This window comes from Nannobrachium achirus, assembly GCF_963921795.1.
Source record: "Nannobrachium achirus genome assembly, chromosome: 7".
Classification (NCBI taxonomy): Eukaryota; Metazoa; Chordata; class Actinopteri; order Myctophiformes; family Myctophidae; genus Nannobrachium; species Nannobrachium achirus.
This window is the reverse complement of record NC_137816.1, coordinates 25,305,252-25,317,301: the sequence shown is the minus strand read 5'-3', so window position 1 is coordinate 25,317,301 and position 12,050 is coordinate 25,305,252. Positions and strand designations below refer to the sequence as shown.

At 40.9% G+C, this 12,050-nt stretch overlaps 1 protein-coding gene across 4 annotated transcripts in view; it reads left to right on the top strand.

Annotated features, from left to right (window-relative positions):
* The window catches only part of chd9 (chromodomain helicase DNA binding protein 9), a 163,058-nt gene that overhangs the window by 92,148 nt on the left and 58,860 nt on the right, over positions 1-12,050 (top strand). For all 4 annotated transcript variants that reach the window (XM_080729294.1, XM_080729295.1, XM_080729293.1 and 1 more), the window contains one exon: positions 11,165-11,408. In XM_080729294.1, coding sequence (XP_080585420.1) covers positions 11,165-11,408 — 244 coding nt within the window. The remainder of the gene's footprint in view (positions 1-11,164; positions 11,409-12,050) is intronic.

Sequence of the window (12,050 nt, the reverse complement as noted above, 5' to 3'; positions counted from 1 at the left end):
TATAGCGCCACCAGCGGGTCAACTTTTGCACAACACATTTTTGGAACAAAATGGACAAACTTTGACGTCAGTAACGTCAAAGAGAGCACTGCCTGCGATCTTGACATTTTGTGCTTTTATAGCCATTGTTTTCTGGCTTGAAGCGAGCCCACAATTGTTTCGAAGGAACAATATTTTTCTAGTAATACATGTTTCCCTTAACAACCTGCAATATCCACACCTTTCACACAGATTTAATGTCTTTGCTAAATAGTTACTATATCGATTTCAAATCATTGAATCGAATCGTATCGTCATGAATGAACCAATATCGTCCATGTATCGTATTGTCAACCATGTATCGTGATATGTGTCGAATCGCTATTAAAATTTATCGTTACGCCCCCATTTAAACTTCTTTCAACACAGGCGCACTTTAGAGTTACAATCTGAATCACTCACACGGGGCCGTTCTCCTCCCATTAACAGTTTTACTGCCAGATGTTATTTATTTATTGGGTTTTGTGCCAGCAAAAGCACCTTACCTTTGCGATGTTATAGACAAAGATGTATTCATTTTTTTTCCATCATTATTATTTTCTTTTCTCCTTAGATAGGTGTACTTTCGCTATATTAGCAGTAGAGGGCAGCCTCATGCAAGAATTAATGTGAAATGGCCGCGGTAGGCCGTCTGTCAAGACAGCTCAATCGCTACAGGGTCTTATTCTCTACCATTGAACGCCTTTTAAACCCCCCCCAGTCCTACAAGCAGTCACTCCCTGCCTCTAAAGCAAAGTGTAATGAGTTTGCATCCTTCTTTGACAACAAAATTGTTAACATTCGAGCTGGTATTACGAATAATACTGTCACAAATGCAAATGCGGTTAATGGTGCCATGTGTAAAAGCATCGATAAATCTAGGGGAAGCCTAGTATCATTTTGTGCAATTGATGAAGAGGAACTTCGTAAAACCATATCGCAAATGACATCGTCTTCTTGCTCGCTGGATGCAATACCCACGCCGTTTCTTAAAGAGGTTGTAGACTGTGTTATTGAAGATATCCTAAAAATAGTAAACAGCTCTATACAATCAGGTGTCTTTCCAGACTCACTGAAAACGGCTGTAGTTAAACCCTTACTCAAAAAACCCAACCTTGACCCGTCCGTGCTGGATAATTATCGACCCATCTCTAATTTGCCTTTTCTGGGCAAGGTCCTAGAAAAAATTATCTTTCATCAATTGGATGTGTTTCTGCAGAACAATAAGGTGCACAACAAATTCCAATCCGGCTTCAGGAAAGGACACAGCACAGAAACTGCACTTTTAAAAGTTATTAATGATCTTAGGGTGGCTGCTGATAACAAAGATGTGTCCGTTCTCCTACTGCTGGACCAATCGGCGGCTTTTGACACAATTGACCATACAATTCTAATACAACGTCTCGAACACTGGGTAGGACTGTCAGGTACAGCTCTGTCCTGGTTTTGCTCTTATCTGACAGGCAGAAGCTACTCTGTTAATCTAGCTGACTTCGAGTCAAACAAACACAACATCTGCTCTGGTATTCCACAGGTCTCGATTCTTGGTCCTTTATTATTCTCCCTCTATATACTGCCGCTGGGAGAACTTATTTCCGCTCACGGTGTGAATTTCCATTTCTATGCTGATGACACCCAGTTGTACCTTTCGGTGGCTACGGACGACCCCTGTGCTCTAGACCCATTGCTGACGTGCGTGTCCAGCATAAAATGCTGGATGAGTGAGAACTTTCTCAAGCTAAATGAGGACAAGACAGAAGTTCTCATAATAGGTTCTACTGCCCAGAGAGAATCAATAATAAATAGACTTGGTAACCTGGCTAAAGAAAATAACACCTCTGTTAAGAACCTGGGGGTGATCATTGATGCTGAATTAAATTTTAATACACACATTAATCATGTCACGAAGATTGCCTTCTTTCACCTTAGAAATATTGCGCGAATTAGAGCCTATCTGTCGCTGAACGATGCAAAAACGCTGATCCACGCTTTTGTTTTCTCTCGGCTTGATTACTGCAACGCACTTCTCTCTGGTCTGCCAAAGAAAACAACTGACAGATTACAACTTGTTCAAAATGCAGCAGCCAGAGTTTTAACAAAAACTAAGATAAGAGAACATATTACTCCAGTTTTAGCGTCGCTACACTGGCTCCCGGTTGTTTTTAGGATTGATTTTAAAATTCTTTTACTTGTTTATAAAGCTCTAAATGGTCTGGCACCTTCGTACCTCTATAACTGCCTGCATAGATATGTTCCAACCCGCCCACTCAGGTCCTCTAGTGCAGACCTACTTGAGGTGCCAACAATGACATATAAAAAATATGGTGAAGCAGCTTTCTGCTTCTATGGACCGACAGCTTGGAATAAACTACCACTACACCTAAGACAGGCAGCCTCGGTGGATAGCTTTAAAGCACAGCTCAAGACCTATTTCTTTACTCTTGCTTTTAGCTAAATTTTTTAATCCCTATGCTGCTATTGACGTCCGCACGGCTCTGAAATTGTTCTTCAATGTTCTATGCTTTTATTTTTTCTTGCTTTATTGTAATCATTTTACTTATCTCTTTTTTATGTATTTTTTATTTCTATTTTACTTTTTCTCTGTTAAGCACGTGTGCTTCATTTTATGCTCTGTAAAGCACTTTGAGCTGCATTTCATGTCATGAAAGGTGCTATACAAATAAAGTTTTATTATTATTATTATTATTATTAAAGAGCAATAGACCCAGAGAAAATAACAAGGAAGAGTGTTGTTACTCCATTGATGCTGTGGGTTTTTGAGAGCACTTTTACGGGAGCTGTGTCTACGGTACACACCCGTGCGACCCCTCATCAGTTTACAGACATCAAAACAAGGTACAAAAGAACAAGCCAAAGAACGTACAATTGGCATCGCGCCGCCGGGAAAAATGGGGCGAACGGGAACGTCCAAAGCGGTAAAAGAGTTAAGATTTGAGGCCGATTTTAGACCTCCTAAATCAGGTGGGTCCAAACCTTTTTAAAGGGGGACCACATTAGAAAATATGAAAACACCAAAGGGCCGACTATATCTCCTGACAAAACAAAAACTTTTGGTCAGACCATAACAAAGTCAATTTCTTAATTGTATGTAACTATCATCATCAATATTTAATATCAATGGTCTTTTGTCAGGTGTGTGCTCTGAACAAAACACAACTAACTCACAATACCAATCAATGTAACCAGACGTGCAAGGTAAAAGAAAATCAACAAAGTAGCCTTTCTTTGACCCATTCAGATTGAGACAACAGGGAACAAGGTATCCTGAGTAATTATACTATAAAATGTGTCCTTGGATGGATTATAGATATAACTGTCTATAGCTATAGTATCTGATCATTATTCTACTGTTGAATGGATTATAAAGATAACTTTGCATCAGTTAATGGCCTTTGTGTTTGACCTTCAGGGTGGATCCATTGTTGAGGGAGTGGATCAGGATAGTGTTACCAGGGTATGAATTTGGAATGGAAGTGGTTGGATTCTATTTCATATAGGCCATAAGTCAAACAGGCAGAATGCTGTCTAGAATCAGTAAAAAAAACAGGATGCTGTCTAAAATCTGTTAAAAACTCAATGCAGTTGATAACTATGTGGCTCAGCTTATAATTGTTCATTAATGTGATATGCTGCATGCCATAACTGATATTTTTTCAGTTAAACATTTACGTTTGGGTGTAGTACGACACCGTCTGAAACCTTATAGCCATTAATTGTGGGCTCGCCTGGAAGGCGAGCACACGTATGTTATCTTCATTATTGTGGGCTCGCCAGTACCTGGCGAGCACACTTTAGATATTGTCATTATTTATTTATTTATTTGTTTATCTAGTAAGTAGACGGGATTTTCGGTTCCTTTCTACTCCTACATACTTAGTGAGAAAATGAAAATAAAAACATCAATGTGTTCAGTTTACAGTGGCGAAGTGTGCTATCATTTTCTATAGCAATCGGCCAAATGGTGGCGCTGTAGGAAGCCTTCGAAAGTGCGATCTTTGAACAGGTATAGCTCATGCTGTGTTTTAGGTACAGCCATGAAACCTGTATACACGTATGCGTCTCCTCATGCCGAACAACTTTTACCCTCTAACTTTTGACCTCTGACCTTTAGGTCTCCCACAATTCGGAATTATATGAAAAACAGTAAAAATCTATCTCCTCCTGGGATTTTCGCGTCAAGTGCACGAAACTTTTTTTCACATGAACTTTGAACCTATATCTACACAGGCTATGTGGTGAGAAGTTTGTACGTTAAATAATGATTTTTTAATAATTCAATATATGTTGCGGTTTTATGCAAATTATTCTTCGGCCTCTAAATCATACATGCAAAGTTACACGTTCATGGCATTTGGCAAAGATGTGGAGGGTTAGTCAAAGTATCACTGAAACCAATTTTATTCCAATTGGCCAAAGGGGGGCGCTATACGAAGCGTCTGAAAATTCAAACTTCAAACAGGCATAAGTCATGACTCGTTTCGTTTGAAGACATGCAACTTGTTACACGCGTGCTTTGACTCAAGCGGAAGACATCTGTGTTGTTGTTAAGTAAGCTCCGCCCTTCGATTTTCCGCCATTTTGAGCAGTTTGTAAAACGCGTAAACCCGCTTTTATTCTGGAATTTTCGCGTCACGTGCACAAAACTTTTTTTACGTGAACTTTGGACCGATATCTAAAGATCTGTCAGATCGGATTTCTTTAACATTGAAACATGCTTTTTTAAATAATTCAAACAATATTGCAGTTTTATGCAAATTATTCTTCTGCCTCTAAAACATACATACAAAGTCACATTTTCATGACAAAATAGTGTAGAGGGTTAGTTCAAATATCACTGAAACCAATCTTACCCCAAATGGCCAAAGGGGGGCGCTATATAATTTTGAGCAGTTTGTAAAACGCTTAAACCCGTTTTTATTCTAGGATTTTTTTTGCAATTTGCATGAAACATTCTACACGCAATCTAAGGACCTTTATCTAACATGCCTATGAAGTGCACACAAAAAAAATATAAAATAATAATAATAAATCTAGCTGCAAGCAGCGATAAAGTGGCCAAAGCCAAAAACACCTCAAATCATGAACACAGCCTGCAATGTGCGTGAAATCTTGCAAGCACATTCCCAATAGGTCAAGGAACAGATACCACCCTTCTCACATTGGCCTGTTATAGCGCCACCAGCGGGTCAACTTTTGCATAACACATTTTTGGAACAAAATGGACCAATCTTTGACGTCAGTAACGTCAAAGTGAGCACTGCCTGCGATCTTGACATTTTGTACTTTTATAGCCATTGTTTTCTGGCTTGAAGCGAGCCCACAATTGTTTCGAAGGAACAATATTTTTCTAGTTTATCTATCAGTCAGTCAGTCAGTCAGACAGTAGACGGGAACTTCGGTTCCTTTCTACTCCTACATACTTAGTGAGAAAATGAAAATAAAAACATCAATGTGTTCAGTTTACAGTGGCGAAGTGCGCTATTATTTTTTATAGCAATCAGCCAAATGGTGGCGCTGTAGGAAGCCTTCGAAAGTGCGAACTTTGAACAGGTATAGCTCATGCTGTGTTTTAGTTACAGCCATGAAACCTGTATACACGTATGCGTCTCCTCATGCCGAACAACTTTTACCCTCTAACTTTTGACCTCTGACCTTTAGGTCTCCCACAATTCGGAATTATATGAAAAACAGTAAAAATCTATCTCCTCCTGGGATTTTCGCATCAAGTGCACAAAACTTTTTTCACATGAACTTTGGACCAATACGGTCAGATTGATCAACCAGATTTTTTTTAAAGTGAAATATAATTTTTTAATAATTCAATCAATATTGCGGTTTTATGCAAATTATTCTTCGGCCTCTAAATCATACATGCAAAGTTACACGTTCATGGCATTTGGCAAAGATGTGGAGGGTTAGTCAAAGTATCACTGAAACCAATTTTATTCCAATCGGCCAAAGGGGGGCGCTATACGAAGCGTTTGAAAATTCAAACTTCAAACGGGCATAAGTCATGACTCGTTTTGTTTGAAGACATGCAACTTGTTACACGCGTGCTTTGACTCGAGCGGAAGACATCTGTGTCGTTGTTAAGTAAGCTCCGCCCTTCGATTTTCCGCCATATTGAGCAGTTTGTAAAACGCGTAAACCCGCTTTTATTCTGGAATTTTCGCTCCACGTGCACAAAACTTTTTTTACGTGAACTTTGGACCGATATCTAAAGATCTGTCAGATCGGATTTCTTTAAAATTGAAACATGCTTTTTTAAATAAATTCAATGAATATTGCAGTTTTATGCAAATTATTCTTCTGCCTCTAAATCATACATGCAAAGTAACATGTTCATGGCATTTGGCAAAGATGTAGAGTGTTAGTCCAAATATCACTAAAACCAATCTTACCCCAATTGAACAAAGGGGGGCGCTATATCATTTTGAGCAGTTTGTGAAACGCTTAAACCCGTTAGGATTTTTTTTTTGCAATTTGCATGAAACATTCTACACACAATCTAAGGACCTTTATCTAATATGCCTATGAAGTGCACACACACAAAAAAATTATAATAATGAATATAGCTGCAAGCAGCGATAAAGTGGCCAAAGCCAAAAACACCTCAAATCATGAACACAGCCTGCAATGTGCGTGAAATCTTGCAAGCACATTCCCAATAGGTCAAGGAACAGATACCACCCTTCTTACATTGGCCTGTTATAGCGCCACCAGCGGGTCAACTTTTGCACAACACATTTTTGGAACAAAATGGACCAATCGTTGACGTCAGTAACGTCAAAGAGAGCACTGCCTGTGATCTTGACATTTTGTACTTTTATAGCCATTGTTTTCTGGCTTGAAGCGAGCCCACAATTGTTTCGAAGGAACAATATTTTTCTAGTTTATCTATCAGTCAGTCAGTCAGTCAGTCAGACAGACAGACAGTAGACGGGAACTTCGGTTCCTTTCTACTCCTACATACTTAGTGAGAAAATGAAAATAAAAACATCAATGTGTTCAGTTTACAGTGGCGAAGTGCGCTATTATTTTTTATAGCAATCGGCCAAATGGTGGCGCTGCACGAAGCCTTCGAAAGTGCGAACTTTGAACAGGTATAGCTCATGCTGTGTTTGAGGTACAGGCATGAAACCTGTATACACGTATGCGTCTCCTCATGCCGAACAACTTTTACCCTCTAACTTTTGACCTCTGACCTTTAGGTCTCCCACAATTCGGAATTATATGAAAAACAGTAAAAATCTATCTCCTCCTGGGATTTTCGCGTCAAGTGCACAAAACTTTTTTCACATAAACTTTGGACCAATACGGTCAGATTGATCAACCAGATTTTTTTTAAAGTGAAATATAATTTTTTAATAATTCAATCAATATTGCGGTTTTATGCAAATTATTCTTCGGCCTCTAAATCATACATGCAAAGTTACACGTTCATGGCATTTGGCAAACATGTAGAGGGTTAGTCAAAGTATCACTGAAACCAATCTTATTCCGATTGGCCAAAGGGGGGCGCTATACGAAGCGTCTGAAAATTCAAACTTCAAACGGGCATAAGTCATGACTCGTTTTGTTTGAAGACATGCAACTTGTTACACGCGTGCTTTGACTCAAGCGGAAGACATCTGTGTCGTTGTTAAGTAAGCTCCGCCCTTCAATTTTCGGCCATTTTGAGCAGTTTGTAAAACGCGTAAACCCGCTTTTATTCTGGAATTTTCGCGTCACGTGCACAAAACTTTTTTTACGTGAACTTTGGACCGATATCTAAAGATCTGTCAGATCGGATTTCTTTAAAATTGAAACATGCTTTTTTAAATAATTCAATCAATATTGCATTTTTATGCAAATTATTCTTCTGCCTCTAAAACATACATGCAAAGTCACATTTTCATGACAAAATAGTGTAGAGGGTTAGTTCAAATATCACTGAAACCAATCTTACCCCAAATGGCCAAAGGGGGGCGCTATATAATTTTGAGCAGTTTGTAAAACGCTTAAACCCGTTTTTATTCTAGGATTTTTTTTTGCAATTTGCATGAAACATTCTACACACAATCTAAGGACCTTTATCTAACATGCCTATGAAGTGCACACAAAGAAATTATAAAATTATAATAATAAATATAGCTGCAAGCAGCGATAAAGTGTCCAAAGCCAAAAACACTTCAAATCATGAACACAGCCTGGGATGTGCGTGAAATCTTGCAAGCACATTCCCAATAGGTCAAGGAACAGATACCAACCTTCTCACATTGGCCTGTTATAGCGCCACCAGTGGGTCAACTTTTGCATAACACATTTTTGGAACAAAATGGACCAATCTTTGACGTCAGTAACGTCAAAGAGAGCACTGCCTGCGATCTTGACATGTTGTGCTTTTATAGCCATTGTTTTCTGGCTTGAAGCGAGCCCACAATTGTTTCGAAGGAACAATATTTTTCTAGTATTAAGCCTAAATGGTTCTGCCGCTGTGTAGAACCGTTTTTAACAGTTTTTTACTTTAAAAATGAATAATTTCCCGTGAAAAAAACAGTATTTTTCGGCCCGCACTATGCATGGGCGAAAAACAGAGGGGGGCCCACGTGGAGGGGGGGCCCAGGTCTTTGATCTTGACCCCCCTCCCAAAAATCTTTACGACGGCCCACTCTCTCTCTTTTCTTGGGATAGACAAGACCTGCTGGCAGGAAACACACTGACTGCTGTAATCTCTGGGCATACAGTATGACAGCATGCCTACAGGATGTGTAGCATATATGCCTTATGCCTCGGGCAAAACGCAAGGTATCCACACGGCTGCTAAGCTGCTTATGTAGCTTTAATAGCTCCACGGTGATGGAATGTTATATTCATTGATTCAGAGAGGCTCGGTGCGAGGCTCTTCATTTTTGCACAAGCAGTCGCGGCGGTGCGCGGGGAGCATTGACGATGAATAATGAATCGGTGTTCCTGACGTGTGCGTGCGTGCACGCACGTGTGTGTGTGTGAGAGAGAGAGAGAGAGAGAGAGAGAGAGAGAGAGAGAGAGAGAGAGAGAGAAAGAGAGAGAGAGAGAGAGAGAGGGAGGGAGGGAGGGAGGGAGAGAGAGAGTCTGCCACCATTTGGCTGAGCTCATTTTATTTGCTTGTGCCTCTGAGGCAAGGCAAATTTCCTGTGGAGGTGTGTGCTGCTGCACCACCAACGTTCACGTTTTGTAGCTCGCCCACGGTCATAAAAGAGGCATTGCACTGTAATTCTGGAGTCAGGGTGTGTGTGTGTGGCATGGAAATTGTGTGTGTGTGTGTGTGTGTGTGTGTGTGTGTGTGTGTGTGTGTGTGTGTGTGTGTGTGTGTGTGTGAGTGTGAGTGAGTGTGAGTGAGTGTGTGCATGCATGTGTGCATGCGTGTGTGTGTGTGTGTGTATGTGTGGCTTTGTGCCTACGCAGTGAGATTCATCAGATGGAGTGGAGAGGTGCTTATGAGGCCAATGGGAATATCTACCCGTTGAAATTAGCATCAAGACATAATACCCCCCCCACCCCCACCGGACAACTGAATAAATGAGCGCCCCACTCCGGTGGCTAATATTACGTCTGGTCTCATCTACCAGCCATATAATTATTGCTGATGATGACGCTTTCTCCTTGCACGCTCCCCCATTTATTTCTTTGATATCGTGTCCCGTCTGTACTGTATTTCCCTCTTCTCCCTCCCTCCCTCCCTCCTTCTCTTCTTTGTTCTCTCCTCTTCTCTGCTCTCTTGTCTCTGGCAGTCGGAGTGCAGCTTTAGCTCCCCGGGAAGAGATTTTTGTGTTTTTGGGGGGCCCTGTGGTAGTTAAGATTAAAGAGAAAATGTGTTTGGGTGCGTTTTGATCTGCCTGTCTCTTGTCTGTTCAGTGCCTTGGGCTGAGGAGCTTGGGCAGGTATCACTTCAATTTGCCACCCGGGATCAATACAGTATCATATAATCTCAACCCGGATATTTAGTTGGCAACTAAATGACTGTCATTAGGCTACAGATGAAACATGAGAAGGTACATTGCCAATACTCATTAGGCTTTATTACAGTCAGTAATCATCATGTCATTATGATCCTAGAAATGAGGGCGATCATCACCTTTCTCTTGTCAAAGGTTTAACTGCTAAAACTGTCTATTTTTATGCACACAGAAACTGTACATACTGTAGTACTGCATGGTTGCCTCTACACTAACAAAAATATGTCTTATTATGAATAATATATAAAATATGATACAAATCCTAACCATGTGGATCTTCCAGTCCACATGGGAACGCCATGGCTCCAATGTTGATGTCAGTCTTCATGTGGGAACCTGTGACATCAGTCATCTATGACAACAATCGTCTATGGCATATCTATGACGTATTACTCCGTTTACAATTGATTTACAGGAAACAAACCCACAGTCGCTTATATTAGCAGAACTGGCAACACTGGCAGGCTAGCGTTGCAGGCTACTTCCGCCTCCTGGTGTGGTGTGGAGGTGTCATCTGAATGCAAAGTGCTGTTGGCCAACTTTTAAATGCCAACAAACTACAACAAACTGTCTGAAGCTGTTTGAAGTAGTGTGAAGTAGTCTGTTTGGTGGAGAGTCACTTCACTATAAAGTTTATAGTGGCACGCCGTAAAAATAGTATTATTCAGGGTTACCACAGTCATGAAATTCCTGGAAATATTTTGAAATTAGAAAAATATTTTTCCAGTACTGGAAAAGTTTTGGAATTGAACAAGGGTCCTGGAAGATCCTGAAAAAAATGGCTATGCATTGTTTTTGGTTATTGATTTTGTTAACTCATTTACTGCCACCATCAATCAACTTTGAGGGTTCCCTGCCACGATTTTCTTACCTTTTGAGGTGGACGCGTGCCACAGTCCGTTCGCAGTGTGCACACTTTATTTTTGCTACACTGCCTGTCTTTGGGCATTGCACATAGGAGTAAGAGACTCGTTATTGCGCTGAATGATTGTTGTATTGCCCTGGAAATTGGGTTAAATATTCTGGAAAAGTTTTGGAAAAGTTTTGGAAATTCGTTGGTAAAGATGTGTGGGAACCTAAGACTACTGTAAGTTGTTGGAAGATGTGACTCATCATGCTGTCCCCACTCTCTCTCTCTCTATGGTCAGACGGAACTGCATCCTGGCAGATGAGATGGGCCTGGGAAAGACCATCCAGTCCATCACGTTCCTGGAGGAGATCTGCCGTGTGGGCATCAAGGGGCCCTTCCTCATCATCGCCCCGCTCTCCACCATCACAAACTGGGAGCGTGAGTTCCGCACCTGGACCCACCTCAACATCATCGTCTACCACGGCAGCGTGGTCAGCCGACAGATGCTACAGCAGTACGAGATGTACTTCAGGGACGCACAGGTAGGACAGCCTTGTGGGAGACCTTTGTGGTGGACCATTGTTGCAGTCTAATAAATTGCACGTTCTCTGATGATATTGCCCCCAAATAATTGCCAAAAACCAAACGATTTTAATGATTTAATGAACATATATATACACACACACACACACACACACACACACACACACACACACACACACACACACACACACACACACGCGCACACACACACACACACACACACACACACACACACACACACACGTGTGTGTGTATATATATATACACACACACATACTGTATATATACTGTATGTATACTGTATATACATCTGAGCTGCCGTGTTATGTGGTGAGCCTCTACTACTATTTGTGATAGTACTATTCTGAAGGGTGGGCCACAAACACGTTTCAAGATTTTCAAGTGGACCCTGATCCAGAAAAGGTTGAGGACCACTAATGTACAGTACACTTCAGGGATGTGAATGTTCTCATTGAAGATGTATGTAATGTGCTCTTGTTGGTGATGTGGTGTTGGCATGAAGAAACCATACACAGCAGATGGCATGCTTCAAGTTTTGTCACAACCGGTGATGTTTTGGGTGCAATGTTGCCATTAAGCAAACCTTATCTAGTTCCTTTTCCTCTGCTGTCCAGTTCCCC